We start from the raw sequence: 23,804 nt of genomic DNA, 5'->3' as shown, positions 1-23,804 counted from the left end.
CTTATTTAATTACAGTTTTATTGTTGAAGAACTGATTTCTCTTAACTCTTCTTGTTTATGCTATTTATTTACATCTGAAATACAATTTAAACCATAAAATCTCAATTTATGCCTCAAGTGAATATGGGTTTTTCTAGATTCTGCCCATGAAACTTACTAATTCAAATAAAAACTTCTGTATTTTTCTCTTGTCCTATTTTCTAGCATCTAAAGTACATGTGTAGCATATACATATGTGTATATATATATAAACCCCCCCAAACAATAACACAAGAACATCTTTATATTTCAAACTGAAAAATAGTTATAGGTTATAAAGTCCAGATGTAAAGTAGAAAAAAAAACAAACAAAAAACAAAAACCTACCATATATAAAACAATGAAAACTGAGGTTTCCTTGAATTTTTTTTTTTATTGAAGTCCAAAGCACCTGTATATTTCCAAGGCAGATGAGATGAACACAGAATATTGGCATCTGATTTCAAAAATCTTGGTTTGAAAGTCTGTTCCAAGCCATCCCTTGAGGGGTTTTATATTATATACATTTTTATAATGATATACTTTTCACTGATTTTGCCTAGGTCAAGGCTGTCTCAGCTCCAGTTTTCAAAATACTTAACCCAGTGCAAAGATACAGGCACTGTCACTGGTATCAAGAGAACTAAGGAATGCACATAAAATTGAGCATGTATTTTATACAGGTAACAAGTTGCTTTGCTGAATTAAGATCATAATAAGAGCATCAATTCTTGATGTTTCTTCCATTTTTCAGAGTTTACATAACACTTTCCATCAACACCTAGTTTCTCCTTTTTTAAATAGTAGCTAGTTTCTTCTAGTCTTTCATAGATAACTGTTATGCTATGTTTCTGCTAGGTAGTTAATGTTCAGTCCTTCGGTATCTATTAATAATACATTTTTTCTTAGTTTGGTGTTTGACCTCTAAATAATTTATAGCAACGAGGGGAATAGTATCTATCATCATCTTTTAACTTTTAGTAAGATTTTTTAGTAGTCTGTCATGGTTTAAGGCCAGCCTATCACTCAGAAACGACACAGCTGTTCGCTTCTCCTCCCACTTCCTCCCCACACTCCCGGAGGGATGGGGAGGAGAATTGAAAGCATGCAACTCCCACGGGCTGAGATAAGAACAGTCCAGTAACTAAGGTATAACACAAACCACTGCTGCTACCACCAGTAATAATAATGATGATAAGGGAAATAACAAGGGAAGAGAACACAACCGCTCACCACCCACCGATGGATACCCAGCCCGACCGAGCAGTGATCTAACCCTTTCAGGTAACTGCCCCCAGTTTATATAGTGGGCATGACGTGCTGTCGTATGGAATACCCCTTTGGTTAGTTTGGATCAGGTGTCCTGTCTCTGCTTCCTCCTGGCTTCCCCTCTTCCCTGGCAAAGCATGCGGCTCAGAATGTCCTTCGTCAAACTAAACATTACTAAGCAGCAACTAAAAACATTGGTGTTATCAGCGTCATTCCCAGGTTGAAAGTAGCACTGCACCATCTACTAAGAAGGAGAAAAATAACTGCTACTGCTGAACCCAGGACAAACTCTGATAAAGACTTCTCAGTTTTCATATCTACCAATAGCAACTAAGAGTAATGGTTTATCAGTCTCTTATATTAAACGTAGAATGTCTTCAGCAGTAGTAATAAATTTGAACTTCCACATTAATGAGAATGACTGAGAATGTTTGAGATACACTTTTCATTTAGTTAAGAATACAAAATTAGACTAAATAGAGAGGAAAAATTAACTTTAAAAATAGGTTATTTGTTTTAAATAAGTAATATTTTATCTTTTCTACCTGTCAATGACAAATTTTAGCTGTAATTACAGAAAACCAGGGCAAATATAGCTTATGGAAAATATTTGTTTGACACTTGAAATCATCTCACTGTATTTATTTTTTTGGGCTAAATTTTTATCTGCTGGGTTTCACTCCTTATTTTCAAGAAATGTCAAAAACAGTATTGATACTTAGGATTTTTCTCAAGTGTCCTTATAAAATCAACTTTCAAATCGGTATTTCTTTATTCAGTATGGCTTAATGTGGACTGAAAAAAAGGAGAAAAAAGAAATACATGTTGATTGCTTTAATGTCTTTATAAACGTGCTAGTAAGGACAAAGTAACTTTTTTTTTTTTCTGGTCTATGGTGTACTGAGAATACTCTAGATCCGCTTTAGAACTGATTACATTCTTTCTATCTCTTCTCCAGTGTTGCATTTACAAAACCTCCCACCAATCCACCATTACCCACTCTTCACATGGATATGAATTGTCATTAGGAATGTGATACTTAAGTGCTTTACCTTAGAAATAGCTATTATTGACAGTTCTTAATTTTTATTAACATTAAAAGGGCTTGTCATAAAAGAAAATGTTAAGGTGAGCTTCATAAGCAACAGTAAATAGCATGAGGAAAAGTATAAGCATTTTGGAAGACTTGGGATTTGGCCATTTTACTCAACTAAGTATTTAAATCACATTTTTCGTTACATTAAGGATGATGAACACTATTGCAATGTGTACACTAAATATGGCTCCACAAATAATAAAACAAATACAGATTATGAAATGCCATAGTAATAATTTTGAAGCCACTACAGTCTCTGGGAGACACTGAAAGCCCAGTACTTTGCAACCTTTCCTGAACACAGCATGATTTTTTAAAGAGGAAAGCCTCCTCCACTGGCTCAACTCCAACTCCCTGCAGCACTGAGAGGATCTGGCCTGTCATTTCTTAGAATCCCATTTGAAATTCTGAAACTTTGAGTTAAATCAGAACATTGCTCCTAGACTCCAGAAATGAGTATTTGAATCTTTAGTAGGCTGGCATGTGCTCTGGCAAAGGAGGGGAAGCAGCTGTCCAGTTTCCTATTGATCTAGAAATGGAAGATCTGCCAAAGCCAGATCTGTTGCCGGCTTACACCTAGCTGCAGAGCAGCCTGTATGTGGTCACTAACATTTCTGAAGGCACTTCTAATTACTCTGGAGAATTTCAGAATGCACAGAAGCATGGATTCACTCTGGTGTCTAGGCCTTACATCTTCATTAAAATAAGATTCATTATATTGTAGGATTTCTCTTTGCTTTAATCTATTAATCTGTATGGTGCTAAAACATATCACGCAGGCTGAAATTCAGTTTTTCATCTGTTTAACATAGTGGACTCTATGAAAGCTTTTTATTTTTTTTATTTTTTCATTCATATATATATGATTCTTCTGTCCCCAATTAGCAAAAATATTTGCAATGTTTAATAAATCTTCAAAGGCCCAAACTGCTGGCTTTTTGGGGTGCAATATGCAAACCATTAAAAAACATGTGCATCTTTAATACAAATTCAAAGTTTAATATATTTGGTGGTCCCAGTAGAAGAGGAAGTTTTATCTATATTTCTGTAGGCACCAGCTTACCATTTCTTCATGTGTAGCTGTTAAAAGAGCATGCACACAGATGAGTTCTTAGATGTCTGATGGCAATTTGCTTACCCAACATTTGCTTGTAACAAAATGGGTGCATATAGAGTTTGGGTTTCATTTTTTGATTACAATAAGCCTTTAAGTGACTGCTGCTGAGCACAACCTTTGAATAACAAGCAGCATTTGCAACTTCATCTCCTAGAAGTTTGTATTTCTTCTTCTGGATTAACACTGGAAAGTTACAGGGTGTATGATAACGTATTCTATATTTGGATGAGTTCCAAATTGAATGGACAACATTAAAGAATGCATGTTGAAGTGATGCAGCAGATGTTTTGGTTAAAACACTGGGCCACTAAATGAAGTAATGTTTCTGTGTGTTACTAATGAAGCTGGGAGTTCACCCTCAATGTTTACCCCTAAGATTGATCCTAACAATTTTGTCAGACCTGTGGCTGATATTACTCAGTGTCTTCACTTTCAACTCCATTAAATGGTTAAAATGATATACCAAAGTTTGTACCTCACAGTCTGTTTTGACCAAAAAGTCTTGCTGTAACAGTGGTTTGGGGGTCTGTGAAACATTTTTGGACTGAATGCATCCAAAACTTGAGCACAGACTGTATTTGACCCCATTATGATAAGCTAATCCAGAATTCCATATGCTCTCATGGTTGTCTGCAGTACAATAACAATTTTTTTTGCATCAAGTCTGGTTGAATTTGGCCATGCAAGGTCTGCTTTAGGTTTTGTTTCCATATTTTCAATTAATGGATACAAAAATATTTCACAGAAATGGAGACTGTTGAGTTGAAGAGCTCCATCCTAGTATAGTATAGTACCTGTGGGTAGCAGAAAACAAACCATATAACAGAAGATGATTATTTGTCCATTTACAAATAATGGGAAAAGGAAACTTATTACACCAAAATATTTCAAAGTATTGCTATTGCATGATATTCTATGTCACATTCATCTCTGTTCACTAAATTAAAGGGCAGCCATTACATAATACAGCTCTGCAGCATACCTGGAGTCAAAGCAAGATCAACTTGTCCTGATATGTTCCTAAATAAAGAAATCTGAAATGGTTAAGGAAATAAGAGTACTTTCAGGTACAAAAGTATACATAGATAAATACTTTCAGTCTCCTTGGGAAAGAAAAAAAAGGTTTCAGAAGAAATGATCAACAACCCTGTGTTTGGTTATTAGCAGGTATTTTTCTTCCTAAGTGTGGGAGGAAACAGTGAGTAACTATATTCCAGTTTATTGCTAAGGCACAGGAGCTTGAATAAAACAAATCTTTGAAATGGCATAATCTATATGTAAAGCCAGAGTGCAAGCAACAATCAATCACAGTTTCATTCTGATAATTCTTGGATAGAGGACATAATTGTTTGCTGATGAAGGGAAATAAGGAAATTATCATTTTATAAAGAAAAGCTTTGCTTTGGAGTTTTGCCTTTTCTTCCTGACACTGAATATTAGATCTGTCCAGGATCTGAACTTACCAAGCAGCCAAATCTGTAATTATCATACTACATAATTATATAATTAGTCTACGAACTCCTGGATGCATTGCTTAAAAGAATGCTCACATGGAAAATATCCCAAGAGCAAAGGGGTTGTGAGGAAAGCAGAGAGCCTTCTGCTTCCATGTGACATGGCTAAAAGACTGGTAAGATGTGAGCCCCAGTTCCCAGAGTTTGACTCAGCCATAAGATCTGGATGTCTGCAGTCTCCTATGTCTCCCTCTCAGTCCATTGGGACAGCACATTAAAAAAAAAAAAAAAAGAAAAGTTCTTTAGAAGGTAGGTATAAGTCCCACCCATTACAAGCAGGAGTAGGTGGGACCATTTAACTAAGAACCTGAGGTAGTTCTTAAAATGTTTCACAGAGCTGGCTATGTAACTCAAATAATTTTAATTAACTAAAAGCAGGCTAATATATAAATATCATAGAAGTAAAGAAAAGGCATACGTAAGCATCCCCTGTGTATCCCAGGCATTTCACAGTTTCCAAATTGTCTGCTTATGCCAGTACACCAGCCCATCAGATTACAAAATTACCATATAAGGTGATTCTGCTTTAAACTGATCTTTTTACTTTTAATGAAAAAAAGTTAAAATGACCCTGACAGATAGGGAGTATAATAACTCAGGTAAACCACTGTGCTAATGCAGCTGGCAGTTTCCCAAACCAGACTACCCATCTTGCTGTTTGAATAAATTCATGATTGCCTGAAGACATCTGTGCAGATCACAGAACCACAGAATCCTAAGGGTTGGAAGGGACCTCACAAGATCATCTAGTCCAACCCCCCCTGCAAGAGCAGGGTAACCTAGAGTACATCACACAGGAACTTGTCCAGGCAGGCCTTGAATATCTCCAACGTAGGAGACTCCACAACCCCCCTGGGCAACCTGTTCCAGTGCTCTGTCACTCTCACAGTAAAGAAATTTTTCCTGATGTTCACATGGAACCTCCTATGCTCCAGTTTACACCCACTGCCCCTTGTCCTATCACTGGACATCACTGAAAAAAACCTAGCTCCATCATCCTGACACTCACTCTTTACATATTTGTAAACATTGATGAGGTCACCCCTCAGTCTCCTCCAAGCTAAAGAGTCCCAGCTCCCTCAGCCTCTCCTCATAACAGAGATGTTCCATTCCCTTAATCATCTCTGTAGCTCTGCGCTGGACTCTTTCAAGCAATTCCCTGTCCTTCTTAAACTGAGGGGCCCAGAACTGGACACAATACTCCAGATGCGGCCTCACCAAGGCAGAGTAGAGGGGGAGGAGAACCTCTCTTGACCTACTAACCACACCCTTTCTAATGCACCTTAGGATGCCATTGGCCTTCTTGGCCACAAGGGCACATTGCTGGCTCATGGTCATCCTCCTATCCACCAGGACCCCCAGGCCCCTTTCCCCTTCACTGCTCTCCAGCAGGTCAGCCCCCAACCTGTACTGGTACATGGGGTTGTTCTTCCCCAGATGCAAGACTCTACACTTGCCCTTGTTGAATTTCATCAAGTTCCTCTCTACCCAACTCTCCAGCCTGTCCAGGTCTCGCTGAATGGCAACACAGCCTTCTGGTGTGTCAGCCACTCCTCCCAGTTTAGTATCATCAGCAAACTTGCTGAGGGTACATTCAGTTCCCTCATCCACGTTGTTGATGAAAATATTAAACAGCACTGGTCCCAGCACCAACCCCTGAGGGAATCCACTAGTCACAGACCTCCAGCTAGATTCTGCCCCATTGACCACAACTCCCTGCCTTCTTCCTTCCAACCAGTTCTTGATCCACCTCACTACCTGATCATCAAGCCCACACTTCCTTAGCTTATCTATGAGGATGCTGTGGGAGTCAGTATCAAATGCCTTACTGAAATCAAGAAAAAACACATCTACCGCTCTACCATCATCCATCCACCTAGTTACTTGCTCATAGAAGGCTATAAGGTTGGTCAAACATGACTTCCCCTTGGTAAAGCCATGTTGGCTGCTCTTAACGACCCCCTCATCCTTGATATGCCTAGAGATGGTGTCAAGAATAAGTTGTTCCATCACCTTTCCAGGGATGGAGGTAAGGCTGACTGGTCTACAATTACCCAAGTTCTCCTTTCCCTTCTTATAGACCGGCGTGACATTTGCCATCCTCCAATCCTCAGGCACCTCACCTGTTTCCCACGACTTACCAAAGATGATGGAGAGTGCCTCAGCAATGACCTCCGCCAGCTCCTTATTCCATCTGGACCCATCGATTTATAGATGTCCAGATTACTTAACTGATTCCTAACCCAATCCTCATCTACCAAAGCAAACTCCTCCTTTATCCTGACTCCTTCTGGGGCTATAGGAATCTGGGTCCCCTGGGGAGAGTCTGCAGGAGTAAAGACAGAGGCAAAGAAGGCATTCAACACCTCTGCCTTCTTTATATCCTCTGTCTCCAGGGCACCCACCTCGTTCAGCAGTGGACCTATACTGCTTCTTGTGTTAGTTTTATTCACTATGTATTTGAAGAAGCCCTTTCTACTGTCCTTAACCCGACTTGCAAGATTAAGTTCCAAGGAGGCCTTAGCTGTCCTAATTGCTTCCCTACATCCTCTAACAGCTGTCCTAGATTCCTCCCAAGTGGCCAGCCCCTCCTTCCATAATCCATAGATTCTCTTTTTCCGTATGAGTTTGCCCAGCAGTTCCTTGTTTAACCATGCTGGTCTCCTGGCTCCCCTACTTGACTTCCTACTCACTGGGACACTCTGATCCTGAGCTCTGAAGAAGTGGTCCTTGAATGCTGACCAACTATCTTGAGCCCCTTTACCACCTAGTACCCTTTGCCATGATACTTCCCTTAGCAATTGATTGAAGAGGCCAAAGTTTGCCCTTCGGAAATCCAGAAATGTGGCCTTGCTATGTATTCTATTCCTCCCACACAAGATCCTAAACTCCACCATCTCATGGTCACTGCAGCCCAGGCTGCCATTGACCATCACTACTTCAACCAGACCCTCCTTGTAGCTGAGTACCAGATCCAGCAGCGCTCCTCTCCTAGTTGGTTCGTCCACCATTTGCATTAAGAAGTTATCATCAAGGCACTGGAGGAACCTCCTAGACTGTGAACAATTGGCTGTGTAAGTCTTCCAGCAAATATCGGGGTAGTTAAAATCCCCCATAAGGACCAAGGCATGTAGTCATGAGGCTGCTTTCAATTGCCTGTAGAAAGCCTCATCAACTCCTTCGTCCTGATCAGGAGGTCTGTAATAGACCCCCACAACTGTGCCACCCGTACCAGCCTGTCCCTTAATTCACACCCACAGACTTTCCACTTGGTCTTCACCTGTCCCTGGACAGAACTCAATACATTCTAGTTGCTCTTTCACATAAAGAGCAACTCCACCACCTCGCTTTGCTGATCTATCTTTCCTAAAAAGGACATAGCCATCCATAACCACATTCCAGTCATGTGAGCTGTCCCACCATGTCTCTGTAATTGCCACTAGGTCATAACCATTAGACCGCACACAGACTTCTAACTCCTCCTGTTTATTCCCCATGCTGCGTGCATTGGTGTACAGCCATTTCAGGGAGCGAGCAGAGCACACTAGTGGCACCCTTGGAAGGCGGGAGGCCTTCTGGTCTTCATTAATACTAGAACACTGCCCCACTAGTTCAAACCCAGCTACAACCCCCTCGCATTTCGAATCTAACCTAAAGCTCTGTGAGTGAGCTCTACTAACCCTTGCCCAGATACCCTTTTTCCCCTGCAGGACAGGGTTTAAACAACTACCCCTTCCATCAAATGAAACAATAGATTGAGAGTTCTCCCTAGTCTGCCATTCTTCAAGCCCTAGCATGTTTCTCTTGGGCTTGTCCCCAACAGGCCCAGTTATCTCCCCTTCCCCCTTCCTACCTAGTTTAAAGCCCTGTCAATGAGCCCTGCTAACTCCTGCCCCAGAAACCTTCTCCCCCTCTGGGACTGATGTATCCCACCTGCCACCAGCAAACCAGGTGTCTCATATAGCAGCCTATGACTGAAAAACCCAAACCCATGCCTTTGGCACCAGTCCCATAGCCATATATTGAGCTGCAGTCTCTTCCTATTTATCTCTTCACCTTTGCTTGCAACAGGTATGGAGGCAAACACCACTTGCCCTCCAGACCCTCTAACCAGCTGTCCCAGTGCCCTGAAGTCTCTCTTCATTGCCCTTGCCCTCCTTGTAATAATTTCATCACTGCCAACCTGAAAAACCAGCAGTGGATAGTAGTCAGAGGGCTGCACCAGATCAGAGAGTTTCCTTTTAACATCTCCAATCCAAGCCCCAGGTAGGCAGCAGACTTCCCTGTGGGATGGATCAGGTCAACAAATGGGCCCTTCTGTTCCCCTCAGAAGGGAGTCACCCACCACAATTACTCTTCTTCTTAGTTGAAGAAGTTCTAAGGCATGGGGGTGAATGACAAGCCCTAGGTGACTCACTAGATGGATCTACCCCTCCATCTCCATTTACCTGGCCCTGTAGTTCCAAGACCTCATACCTGTTACTGGGAGGAAGGAAGGGATTGTGAGGATTTTCACTTACCTCTCCAAGGAGGGACCTCCCTCCATACTTCCTTGTCCCTTAAGTTTACTCCTTCTATCTGAGGGTAGGAGGGAAGGGGATCTATCACTTGTTCAACCACTTCCTTCTGCCCCTGCCTTAGGCTGTGGCTCCACCACTCTATTTCACTTGCACACTCTCTGATAGGTCTCAACCTTTCTAGGTCCTCCCTCAGTTCAACCACCTGCTTTAGCAGGTCATCTACTTGCTGACAGCGCACACAAGTGGTGTCACTGGCTCTCTGATACAAGTGCCAGGCTCAGGCATTCACTGCAGCCAGAGACCTGCACAGCCACATGTCCGCAGGAAGGCTCAGTCTGGGTACCCACGTTATTCCTAACTACAGGTTTTGATCGAGTGGTGACCATGCTCTATGTGGTCGATCAGTCCATCTACGTCTCTTTGCACAAGCAAGCAGTCCTTCCTCCTCCTGCGCTCCAGCCGAGTCCTCTTCACCAGGCGGTCACCCCCACTCGCCTGCCCGCGCAAGCTGCCTCGGCCCGCTCTGTTCGCTGCGCTCCCTGGGCAGGTTTTTAACCGCTCACAGCTGCCGCTGAGCCTGCTGGCTCCGCCCCCGGTGAGTGAGATGTAGCCTAGATCCTGGTCATTCTTTCCCTTCAAATGCTATTAAAACTAGGGAACTAGAGGAGTAATAAATGTTCTCTACAATAGAGGATATTGCATTGTCTGCCTCCACGGTATGAAAAATGTATATGTCAAATAAATGGGTTAGTGTGATATTTATATAAGCAAGAAAACAATGGCATAGCAATAATAATTTTCCCTCTAAGTAAGGATTTGTAAACAATCTTAGCAGGCAATACTCTGAGCCTTTAAAACATTTTGAATACTGCATTTTTTCTTATTATTTATCCCTTCAAGAAGTGATATGTTCTCATCTTTACTCAAAGATTTTCAACAGAGCAGCACTGCTTTCAAGCACATGGTATGGTTATGACCACTGCTAAGGTGACAGCAGAAGATGGCATTACCTGATCTTCATTTTGTCAGTTGTCATACTTTTCCCACTTGACCTCTCTGTGTGTTAACTCAGTAGCTGGCTTAACAGTGTCCTACTGCAGAAACAAAAAACTGCTATGTAATCTCATGCTTGATCCGTTCAGTGTTATTTAAAGGCATTAGATGCTTGTCTGTTGTTAAGGATTGTTTCACATACACTCTGAAGAAAAATAGTGAAAAGAGTGAGCCATAGAAGGCGGTGCTTCTCTTTTTTCTTATTTTTCTTTGTTGTTGTTGTTGTTGGTTTTGTGTTTGTTTTTCTGTGGATACAACAATCCAACAAATAGTATCACACAAAAAGCATGCAGGGGAGCGAATGAGCCCACGGTCATTTCATGGGTTTGGAAAGCTTGGAAATAGTAACAGTATAATCAATTCTAATTTTATCATCTTCAAATGTTAATGAGCACAGTATGCATGATTCCTTGGAAAGAAGAGTGGACTGACCAAGATTATTACCATTGATTTCGCTTATACTCTTTCACACACTTGGCAGGCTTTTCTAAATAATACAGAATACAAACAGGTGTAAAATGAGGAAAGGAGTGGCTCACAAAATAAAGTCAACATTGACTGAATATAATGTTGCTTGTGACACACAGTATGCAGAGTATTCAGTCGGGTCTCTTTTACAAGCAATTGATACTCTTGATAGCTTGTGCATAATGTTGTCAAGAGAGTTAGAAGGATGTTAACGTTTCATTACTCTTGCCATTGATTTTTTTCCTGCTTTCTTCACAACACGTCAAAACATGACCTCTTATTCCACTGAATTAGTTCCAGAGCACTTGGCATTATTGACCCCCTAATGAAAATTAATGATGGCTCTTTTGAGCCAGTCTTTCAAGTAGGCACACCAAACACATTTAAGAAACAGGCACATTTATTTCTCATATTGAAATGAAATAACACACTGTTAATGTGTTTACAAAATGTACATTAATGCAACATTAAATTTGCAAATTTAAGCACACAGAATTCAAGAGATTAAAACTCCATTATCAGGAGCTGATGCAGCAAAGGTTTATGCTTGGCAATAATTTCAGACTGGGAAAGCCAGTGAGTTTTACAAGTAAACCTACACATACTCTTAGAACATTTCAGCCTCAGCCCTTAAATCTATAGTAAAAATCTGGCAAGACTGAAATGGTTTTACTATGCAACAGAGACAACTGCACATTAGCTTAGGTATTGCCATACTTTTCCCTTTTAAAGCTAGAGAAGAATTGAAATTATTCTCAGTGACTTTTTTCCTTTATGCTCACAAGGTGTCACTCACAGTAGAGTGGATTTCCTCCATACAGAGCCTTACACAAATATTTATACATAAACTGGCTTCAGTCTATGGATATGGATGCCTTCTCCCATGCATCTGTGTAAATAAGGATTACCTCTACCATGTGGAACAGGAAAGGTGAATAGATTCATACTGGGTGAAAGATTGCCATTTTATCTAAACAGTTTACTATTCCTGGGAAATTCTAGAAGTAATTCCTGGGCAATTGCCTAGGAAATCTGCAAGAATAATGAATAAGCCAACTTACTTGCTTCCACTCTTTCCTTAGACAACAAAGACTACGATGCATATCTATCTTATACCAAAGTGGATCCTGACCAGTGGAATCAAGAAACTGGAGAAGAAGAAAGATTTGCTCTTGAGATCCTACCAGATATGCTTGAAAAGCATTATGGATATAAGTTGTTCATACCAGACAGAGATTTGATTCCCACAGGAAGTAAGTAATGTCTTTATTCTTGTGTGTTCCCTAAACAGCAAATGCAGTGATTGCACTGGTTGGTTTAGTATCATTTCTATATCTACTTTCTATATACTTTCTATTCTATATCTTCAGAATGTCATCTTTCCTCCCTTATCTTACAGAATGGTGAAAATAAGCTACCAAGCATACTTAATATGTATTTCCCAGATAAGAAGATTGTGGTTTTGTATTATGTTGACTGAAGGTGAGATAGTGCAGAAAGGCCATGCATGATTAAAAGAAATGAATTAAATTAACATTTTTTCACAAATTTTTTGAGACCTTGCATATCTAGGAATGAATACAGACATCTTACCTGGAAAGATTTCCATGGTTCTGTTTGTTACGGAAATTCAGACAGGAAGGAAAAAGTTATGTTTGGACTAAAATAAGGGTTAAGTATTACATCTACACCAGAGCAAAGCAGTGAATTCTGTGAGTGTCCAGTGCAGATAAATGTGTAGTTGAGGTACTGGAACATTCTCAGAGACTGAAAACCAGAATTCATTCCAGCTGGTTCAAGTAAATCTTTTTTTATGTTTCTTTCACATGTTAGAATATACGTACAGTAATTTTTTTGTATATTGATGTATATTCTTCATTTAACTTCAGTTTAACCATATAGACAGCTACTGAGATCAGTATCTTTAACTAACAAAAAGAAAGGACGCTTGGTATAGGCAAAGCACAACAGAAAATAACTGCATGAATATTTTTTATATCTATAGCAAACTGAACATTGATTTGCAGGAGACCACACTGGTTTTGTGAATGTGTGTAGTGTAAGCATGAAAAGAAAGAAGAATGTAAGGCTACAGTATATCTTAGCATATAATTTTGGTTTGAGACTGAGCTCCTCAAGCACACAGTTGCTGCTCTGCTGGCTACCTGGGTGACTTTGCCTTTTTAAAGGAAAGGATGATGGTGGGCATGTTTGTTCTAATAAAGACACAGTTATTGATATGAAACCATGGCTCATGAGCAAGCACTCCTAACATATAGTGCATGCAGGAATACATGTTTCACAGTATTGTGGAATAGTTGAGGTAGGGAGGGATCTCTCGCGGTCATCTTGTCTAGCCCTGTACTCAAGCTGAGCCTCCAGAGCAGGTTGCCCAGGACCATGTCCTGCCAAGCCAGTCTGGTAAATCTGAGTATGTCAGCTCTTCTGGGAGCAGGGATTTGCCTCTGCTGTTTCTCCCAAGCCCATGGGAGCAGAGTTTTCTAGACTGTTTTTTCAGCAATTGTTTTATTTTGTAGCCTACATTGAAGACGTGGCAAGATGTGTAGACCAAAGCAAGCGACTGATCATCGTTATGACTCCAAATTATGTGGTAAGAAGAGGCTGGAGCATCTTTGAACTGGAAACGAGGCTTCGAAATATGTTAGTCACGGGTGAAATCAAAGTGATACTGATTGAATGCAGTGAACTGCGAGGAGTTATGAACTACCAGGAGGTTGAGGCCCTAAAACATACCATCAAGCTCCTCACTGTCATTAAATGGCATGGACCAAAATGCAACAAGTTGAATTCCAAGTTCTGGAAACGTTTACAGTACGAAATGCCTTTTAAGAGGATTGAACCCATCACACACGAGCAGGTTTTAGATGTTAGTGAGCAGGGGCCCTTTGGGGAACTGCAGACAGTCTCTGCAATTTCCATGGCTGCTGCCACCTCCACTGCTCTTGCCACTGCCCATCCAGACCTGCGCTCCACCTTTCATAACACATATCATTCACAGATGCGCCAGAAACACTATTATCGAAGCTATGAATACGATGTACCTCCTACCGGCACCCTGCCACTTACCTCAATAGGTAACCAGCATACCTACTGCAACATCCCTATGACACTTATAAATGGGCAGCGGCCGCAGACAAAAACTAACAGGGAGCAGAATCCAGAAGAGGCTCACACAAACAGTGCGATACTGCCCCTCTTGCCACGGGAGACCAGTATATCAAGTGTTATTTGGTGACCGAAATGCAAGGGGCTGTCAACAACCTTGAGTAGGAGCTGAGTCTGCAGTCCGGTGCCTGGAACTACATCCTCAACTGCTGCTGTTAAACATGCATTACAATCAATTAACATACGAGGAAAAACAGGGTCTTGTACATACGGTTTTTGCAATTTCTTTGTAGCATCAGTCTTCCTGTTTTACCCATGTCTCTTTCCATTTGCATTTTCAACTTTGTTTTATATGTCATTGGAATTTGTATATTTACATTTTTTTAAATGAAGAGACTAATGTATAGATAGGAAAATTTTTTGCTTCATTAGTATAGTTTTAGACTTCCTGTTTGTTTGTTTTTAACCTCTCTTGGGAATGCTTGGACAAAGTTATGTTGATATCAGAAGCACCATCCATTTTGTTGGCCTATCTAGCCTGATTTCTGAAGGCCATGCCTGCTGCAGTTCACCTCTTTCAGAGAATATTTGTTCTTAGAAGGACCCCGTCCTTCACTGAGATCTCCAGCTTCATTTCTACTCCTGTAATGTGCACTGCTCCTTCCCTGCCCTTACAATGACCCTCATTCGGGGTAACACTGCAGTCTGATCATCTAACATGTAACTTAGTAGATACCTGTCAAACAACAGAATATACCCAATCTCTATCGGTTGCTTCACAGTAGTCACTACAGAGTCTGTAGAAACTAGAGATGGTTTGGTTTTTGCTTTCTTGGGTTTGTTTGTTTTTTTTTTAATTATTATTTTCAGAATGAGTTGATTGTATCCCTTTTATAAATATAAAAGCAAACCCTATTTTTAACACTTCCTGGAAAAGTATTAATGTGGTTGTGGATTTTATTTTTAAGCATTTTTCTTCCCCCCCCTTTCAAAATCCTGCAAATAAGACCATTTACGATTGTAAGGCAAATAAGAAAAGTGAGGCAATAGGCACAGAAGTGCAATATCTTGCTGATATTTATAGTGATGGCTTCCAAACCAAAGGGGAATAAAAGGCAGTGTTGTAGATGGTTTGTCACTTTGTATTATAGAAAGTGTTATTTTCTAAAAAAGTAAGAGCAAAACATTATTTTGCTGTGGATTACAGAGTCCCCTTGTATTTTAATGTTTAAAAACCCCTGTATTATTTGCTTTAAAATCATATATTCAGGATTAAGAAATCTTCTTTCATTTGGTTTTAGCTTGTAACAAAAATTAAGACTTTCTTAATTTCAAAATAATTTTAGTGAGAACTCAGGCAGGAAAAAAATGACATGAATATCAACAAATATAATTGTTTTCAAAATAAACTTTATTTATACAAAATTAATATTTAAATCAGACCTGGAAGTATTAAAAAAATATTCACTTTAATGAATAAATAGTTTTATTTTTTATGTATGATTCTATCTTTGAGGAGTTGTAAATAATGCATGTACCATGGCTGCCAGGGAGGAAAAAAAACCCCACTAGATTTATATGTGGACATCTTTAAGGCAATAAGCATCTTACTCATACTTGCATTTTAAACAACAGAAAAGGCTTTTCTGGTTTTAGAAAGAGACAGGAGCAGTGTTGTATCTCTATAACATATCCAGGCCAAGCTCTCTGCTAGTCTCTGCTAGCAGAAGCAGAGGAGCTGGGGTTACTCGTTGCAGCACACTGTCATAGAGTCATGGGTTTGATTTGCCCTGGCAGAAACGTAACTGGTATCCTGACAAACAGACCTTATAGTCTATTTATGTGATTAATTTTCTTTATGTATTTTTATGGTAGCTAAATAATATTGACCAATATAATGGATATGTGGGGCTTTCTCACTGTCACAATGAGAAAAGTACAGCTTATAATACTTTGGTCTTCTTAATGAAAAGTGATGGGTAGAGAGTGGGTAAACTGCAGTGTGGAGGATGTTTGTGGGAGCAATCCAGAACTGACAGTGTGGGAGGAAATGACTGTGCTCCTGTTGTGAAAGTCAAGAAATCTCAGTATCTGCATAACAACCTAACAGAGCTTTGGGATGTGTACTGATTTTTAGTTGCTTAAAAATGTTTATTTCTCCGACAATTTGCTTTTCTACAATCTGTTCTTTACTATGGCGTCTCCCTCTGGACATGTGCCAAACATCCACAAAATGGAAATGAAGCTGCCAGGCCACATAAAATTTTAAGAGAGCTTTGCACATTTGATTATTTTCATAGTGTAAGAAAGAAAGCTAGTATTTATTTGCTTCTACAGACACCTGTCAGGCACCGATGGCATTTTCCTTCATTCATCTGTATGCCAAATACCCCAGTATCCCATGAAAGCAATGCATTATTTTTTTCCCCTTTCCTTCCTCTTTAACTTGGCATAAAGACTGGGATGTGAAATAAATGTAGGATGCAACTATCTGATCACAGTCATATTTAGATGATTGGTAGGCAATCCCTCATGGGGAGTACTTTTCTGTTGTTCTATTTTTAGTGTAGATTTAAGCACTTTGAATAGCATGATTCAGGGATTGACAGATACTCTTTGATATTCACACTACGTAAAAATTTTTCTTATAATGTTTTGTTATATTAAACAAAAGAAAAACGAAAAAAAAAAGAAAAAATCAACTACAAAACAAAACCTAAAACAAATGGAGAAGCTGCCTATGGCTTTAGAAACATTCCTCTTTAGAATTCCTCCTCTATGAACAGCTTTGTGCAGGAAATAGTGAAGAGAACTGTTTTGTGTTCACATGCTCTATGTTTGCAAAAAGTTGCTTGAATGCAAAATAAAATGAAAAAGAAAACCACAACAAAACAACAAAAAACAACCACACCTGTCGTTGCCCTAGCGCTTAGGCTCCATCCTTTTTGGTGAAGGTGTTCCAGTTTTTGACAACGCAGCCTGCAGTGTGCATGCAATAGCCACATATAAGGTTTAGCCATAAGCAAATAGCACTTTATTTTAAAAGCTTCACAGTTTGATGATTGGAAAAATTTACTCTGCCTGGTCAAGAACTTCAGGTTTGTATGTGTATTCTATGCACATTAATTATCCAAGTGTGGTGCTTTGTCTTTATAAGGCTCTCTATAACCAGGGTAGTCTTTGCTATAAAACTAAAGGACTCTATTCTACAACCTGTGGAAATTCAGTATATAGGTTCTCCGGACAACACATGTAGCTGAACAGTAATAGGGGGAAGTGTACAATATTCATCTAATTATTTTGAGGGTAAAGTGCATTGCTGGGTCTGATTCTGTTCTCAGTTGCAGCAGTATGATTTGAGAGTAAATCTAATAAAGCTGAATGAGTTTAAGATTGGTTTGTGTGGGAGAAGAAAATTGCAAAAGCAAAGAGAAAAAGAAACCATATTTGGAGCCTGTGACAAGCTGAAAGCTTGGCTGCAAGGGAAGCAGCAGCAAAATGTCTTCTGAATTTTAGTAGAGGCCCAGTTCTCACCTGGCAGCCGACTTCAAACACTTTCAAAATGATCTGGTGCAGAGCTAGATACTGTTAGGCTTAGATGCAAACTAAGATTTTTCTATTACTACACAGCTGTGAAAACCATGTGTACGTTACATAATGGGTGATAATCAGCTTCAGAATAATTGGAAAGCTTGTTATACCCGCCTAATTAAAATTCACAAAGTTTTACTTGGATATTGTGCATTAATGACACGTTTAAATTATAGATAAAGCATTGAGATTTGGGGAAAACTGGCTGGGTAAACAGGCTTCCTTCATTCTTAAATTAAAGAAAAAAAAAGAAAATTTCAAGTTAGCAAGCTAAGGAGACTTTAACTAATCCAAGGAAGAAAACCAAATCACAATAGTAAAGTAAGCTTAAAAATAGGATAAAAGTCAATGGAGAAGAAAGGCCAAAATGCCCACCTGTTTTCTGTTTGTATTGTGGCTGTTTTTGTCATGAAAGCTCTGTACTCTAGCTGACCTACATCAAGCAACTGGCTTTTTGGGGCCCACCATACAGACCAGCAACACAAATATGTACCTGTATGTCTAATACACTTCCTAATGTTTTTGTGCTTGCTGATAGTCTAGCACAGAGAGTTTTTGGTATGTCTTCTATTGTTGTGATACACAGGATTGAAGAAATCTGTCTGCATTAAAATAATCTCAGTAACAAGCTTAGTTTATTATTCAGAGTAACTATATTCCTTCACACCCACCCGTTATCTGATTTACTATTATTAGAATACTTTTTAAACCCATTTCTCAGCTCAACAAGTGATTAATGTGACTGGCATCAGAAAAAATGCAAGCAATACCATAACAATTAGTTTACTTGTATTGGTGCAAGTTCCCTTGCATTTTTTCTGTATAATCACAAGTCTTCACCTCCTAAATAGCCTGCTGAGTGGAGGCTGGAGAACACCACTATGTCTTTCATTTGAGATTTATTGAACTTCGTATGGATACTAAGCTATCATTTGTGATATAATTTCACTGGGCTATTTCCCATCGACTCTGGCTGTATCCTCCAAGAAGACATGCTGGCAGCATTGCACTTCTCCAGCTGGCCTTGGGTTGATGTTCCGGAACTCAGAGTTGTTGCCCTGGGGAGTGAAACTAATAGAAATATTTCATCTAGTAAGAGTTTTTCTATGTTTTTTAAAAAAAAAAATAAATCTGTTTAAGACAAATTTTGACCTTCACTCTGCACTAATAAGCTCAGTGGGTGGGAGGCCTAGAGTCCACACAGCCATGAAGCAGTAAGAACAGAAATTACAAAGGCAAGTCTGATACCATATTTGAAAAATTTATAAATTCTTAAGCTTCCCATATTACTATAAAATGGTGCATTGAGATCGACAGTTGTTGAAGGAAAGCGTTCAGTTTGTTCGTATAACCAGCCTCATTGCAAAAGCTTATCAGCATTCTTACATTAAATAGCCAATATCCTAGATAATGTAATTTCAGAAACATTCAATAGTCAATTAAAATATTTTTGGTTTGATGACTTAAGAGCAACACAATCCTCTAGGATCTAAATGTAAAATAAAATAGATAATCTTTATCTAGTACTGAGCTTACAGGAAGCACAACATCTCTTTGCTGGTTCACTAGCACTAGGAAAACAATTTGAAGCAAAATTTGAGAGTTATGAATTTGCTGGAGATATTTTTGTTATTTTTTATAAAGATATTTCTCTTAACTGTCAAGGTATGATAGAAAGAACACACAAATTACTCAAAAAATAAAAAATAAAATGGATGTGCTTTTTAACCTTCTCTTTCTCTGTTTATCAAATATCTCGTTCTGTGCCCCCCTCAAAAATACAAAATCATCCAGGAAAAATGAATACCTACTGAGCCCCTGCTTGGAAGCCCATTTGGTGGCAGATAAAGAAGAGCAAGCCAGAGCAAGGGGCTGCACCACATGGCTGCAACTGGGAAGCTGGGAAGCTGGAAGCTGGAAGTGGGAACGCTGTGTGCGCCTGTGCAGGGAGAGGCACAGGGCTCTGTCCATTGTGTTTAGTTACTCCTATGTTAGGTGGGTGCAGAAGGAACTATAGGCTCCATATATTACCATTCTTCTACCTGCTATAGGCAACACACAGAGAAGGTGGGCAGTAAACCTTGATGTTGGGGGCAATAAACAACAAATGCCATCAGCTGGCTAAGCACAGATACCCTACTTCAAAGCAGCCAGAAGAGTAGAAATAGCTGACTTTTTTTTCCATTTGTTTAGTGTGCAAAATAAAAGCCAGCACTAAGCATAGAAAAAGTTTCTTTCCCACTAAATGACAGTTACAGGAAATTGCCATCTCAGTTAGTTAGCACCACTCTCTTGCAGCAACTCCCTAACCCATTTCATCCCATCCCATGCTGTGCCATCCCAAGCATCCCATCCCATTCTGTCTTCTCCATTTACCTTGCAGACTGTATTAAAAGTACATGCACACAAAGCTTGCTGTGAGCCCTCAGTCTGAGGTACATGTGAAAACTCTTTGAAGAGATGTTTAGGGTAAGTAGATGTCTTCTTTCCTAAGAAGAGACTTAACAGCAACAAAGCATTAATTTGTAAAATGTTTTTATTTTTGCTCTCAGTTTGCACACCATTCACCATTTTTCATATCCCTGTAGAGTGCTCATCTGAAAGAACATCCTGATATTATCCTGAACCTCTTGTGAAGAATAAAGTCAGTCTTAAAAATGTCAGTCATGGGTCCAAAATATTTTCACCCATGCATCTGCCATTAAGCTGCAGTGTCTGCACACACACTCAAAAAAAACCCCAAAATAAACAAAGAACAGCAAAATAGCAATGCAATTATTAAATCCTATTTAAACATGGCTTTGAGAGCTTTTTTTTTTGTTTGTCAGAGAAAGTTGTTTGCTTCTGCTGTTTTGTAGAAAGTTATGTGAGAGATTGTTTTAAATTTCATTCCTTGCATGACAGGTAAATCACAGGGAGATTTTATTTCTTGAGAAAGTTCAATTCTTAATTGTAAGTTTAAAACACAAGCTGCAGTGAATTTACAGACTTAGAAGAAATTGTTTGCCAGAGTTAATATTCTCTGGTGAACAGCCCACTGCAGTCCTAAATAAGTTCTTAGGGACATCTCAGTAGAACATTTAAACAATTAGTATTATACATGTACCTTAAGCATTGCATTAGATCATCATACATTTGTCTTCTTAAAACCCAGGCAACTTCAAATGGGACAATTATGCAAATACAAAGCAGAGAGGAAAATACAATGGTTTCCATCTATTTTAGCAAAATAGTTCTGTGACATCAGGCTCCTTCTTTAAGATCATTAGCCTATGCCTACCACAGGAAAACACATGAATCTACAAAATGTGAAGATATCTGGTGGAAAATTGTTGCAGTAAACACTCTCAAATCATAGTTATATCACAAAAAGCATTTTATAAATATTCAAACTTCTACATAGGTATTTTAACTTGCAATCATTTAATCATCAAACAGTACAACAAAATAAGTAACACTCATAAAAATTCAAGGAACTCCCAAAAACCTAAGTTTGTTCGCAAGATGACATTTTCCATGCTCTGCAAGATGACAGACTTGCAACCAGGCCATTGCTAGGTGGCACTGTGACACAGATACATAGCTAGGGGTGACACTGAGTGGGAGAAGTATAGCGAAGATGTTTCCTGGTCACGTCAGAATATGTAGGTGGTACGTGACCGGCATTCATCTGGTCCTACTGCTACAGCAGGTTACAGATATTTTTTGCCTGTAGGACACTAGAATTACAAATTTACCAGGTACTTCTTTCACTTCCTGGGTGCTATCTGAAGTCATTTATATAACCCTCTTAGAGGCAGAGAATGTTTTTTCTGGATGGCAGGATCTACCCGAATCAAAAGAATATCTGTCAGAATTCCTACCATTGTAAATAATAATTAGTGTCAGTACAGTTCATCTCCTATTTTCTCTGCTTACCTTTTCACTCTTCTAAACAAAAAAAGACTGTGAACAGTTCTCAGTGCCATACAGCAAATAGCATTCCCACACTTTAATTTTTTTTTTTTTTTACGGTTAGATATTTGAAAAGTGAGAAATAGCAGCAAAGATACTATCTGCTTGAAATGACACTTGCCAAATTCAAAAATTCCCTGTTCAGTTGTCTTGGGCACCTTACCTGAAATTCTTCTTTCTAGATCCTGGCAAAGAGCAATCTAGTGAATAAAGGGTTGGAGACAGACTGAATTGCACATGCATGTAATTTTCAAGGATGTTTTTATTCCTTGCAGTGACTCCTATTGGCTTTTAGTTTGTTTTGCTTTCTTTTGTTTTGTTTTCATAAAGAAAGAGATGTCAGAACTGGCATACTACTGCACTACATTAGTCAGGGGATGGCATAGCCACATTAGAAAGAATGGAGTTGAGCTCCAGAGAACTGGAGTCAAGTAGTCATGAACTACGCTGAAAGTCTCCTGCCTCTGCACATTGCAGCTGTTGAAAGAGCTGGTGAATTTCCTTAGCTTCCACTTCAGTTGGTTCTCTACTTCATAGGCACTCTAACAAAGAGGTTTTGAAAGGGAAAATGGTGCTTTCAGGTGCCATAATAGACGGAGTCTCAGATACAGTAAGTCTGATACCACAGGCTCACTGAGAGATGAGGTTTCTGCGTGAAACCTGAGGTTTCCGTCTCATTTTGGCCTTCTGACTGCCATCTATTGGCTTGCTGAGGTTTTCCTAAGACTCAAAAAATAAAATAAAATCAGATATTTCAAAGTCAAGGTGAATTAATGGAAAAATATATTTCCATAATTGATCATTTCGAATAGCTGACTAGAACACAGATATCCCTTCTTCCCACACCTCTTCCTGTCCTTCTGCCCTAGATAGTCAATGGCCGTAACTTCTTTTACATGTCCTGTAAAAATATGATCTAGGGATTTTATTATTATTTTCATAGAATCATAGAATAGTTAGTGTTAGAAAGGACCTTAAGGTCATCTAATTCCAGCCCCCCTTGCCATGGTCAAACTAAGAAATAATTTGATGTAACATCTTGGTTTCATCATAAAGGTTTGCAGCTTTGTTATTCTTTTTTATTTTATACCTGTACAGCAGCTGATGAAGTTAAAGTAGGCAACTGCCCCGTGCTGGGCAGTGGTGAAGCAGCCAACGGAGTTAGTGAGTTGAGGATGCTACAAGACAAAATATTCATCTTAGCTCTTACTGTAAAATGGAATTATCTTCCCAAAATTGCATCTAAATATCCACTGCTGTCACTCACAGTAATTTTGAGTCACATGAATTTTGCAAGAAAAGCACACTATTAAGTGTGTGCTGTTACTGGTGTAGTGACTATTCATAATACATGAACTTCAGCATAAGAACCATTTCATAGGTAAATATTTTTATGTTGTACATAACTGCACTTTCTTCAGAAGCTAATAAAACAAAATGACCAAAAAGACCTTTAAAAGAATGAACATGTGCCTAGTTGCAATAGTAGAAAAAAATTTCACTTCCTTCACTTTTACAGAAAGTTGCAAATGTAATACAAATAAAGAAATTAAAGTCCATAGAGAATTGTTTGATTCTAATGTCAACTGCAGCATCTTTTTACCAACTTCAATTTGTATAGGGGATTTAGTTTCTTTAATTGTTTTCAATTATTTTACTCAGCTCAGGAACTGACTGTCCATATGCAGAGTGCACAATACAACTCAAGCAGTAGTAGTCCTTTCTTTGGAGTGTGCTATTCAAAGCTAATAGCTGGATAAGCATCTTGTTAACAGAGCTCTCAGCTGGCCTTCAGTAATCCTGGGAACAACCACAGTTGAAATGCTCTGTAGTTCCTACTGAATATATGCATATACATTGAAAATATAAAGGTATGTTTATTGACTTTAAAACACTTTGCATTGATGGAATGAAACAAGCAAGTGCCATGCCAGGCTTTGGGATCATCATTCTTAGCTCGCTTAATGGTTGATAAAAGTCAAAAATAGTTATACTCAAGTCAGCAGAATGAATGCTGTATATAACTGGTGCAAAAAGAGCAGAATCAGGCCCAAAATCTGTGACCATAGATTTCTGAT

At 39.1% G+C, this 23,804-nt stretch overlaps 1 protein-coding gene across 1 annotated transcript in view; it reads left to right on the top strand.

Moving 5' to 3' along the window:
- The window catches only part of IL1RAPL1 (interleukin 1 receptor accessory protein like 1), a gene marked incomplete at its 5' end in the record, with an annotated part of 33,061 nt that extends 17,952 nt beyond the window's left edge, over nt 1-15,109 (top strand). The window contains 2 exons of the mRNA XM_057411838.1: nt 12,138-12,308; nt 13,593-15,109. Of these exons, the coding sequence (XP_057267821.1) occupies nt 12,138-12,308; nt 13,593-14,311 (890 nt within the window). The remainder of the gene's footprint in view (nt 1-12,137; nt 12,309-13,592) is intronic.
- Between the last annotated feature and the right edge of the window lie 8,695 nt (nt 15,110-23,804).

This window comes from Pezoporus wallicus, unplaced genomic scaffold (genome assembly GCF_028554395.1).
Source record: "Pezoporus wallicus isolate ANWC-B61680 ecotype Strahan unplaced genomic scaffold, APGP_CSIRO_Pwel_v1 contig_1438, whole genome shotgun sequence".
NCBI classification, from domain to species: Eukaryota; Metazoa; Chordata; class Aves; order Psittaciformes; family Psittacidae; genus Pezoporus; species Pezoporus wallicus.
The sequence above is the reverse complement of the archived record's forward strand: the minus strand, read 5'-3'. Positions and strand labels throughout refer to the sequence as shown.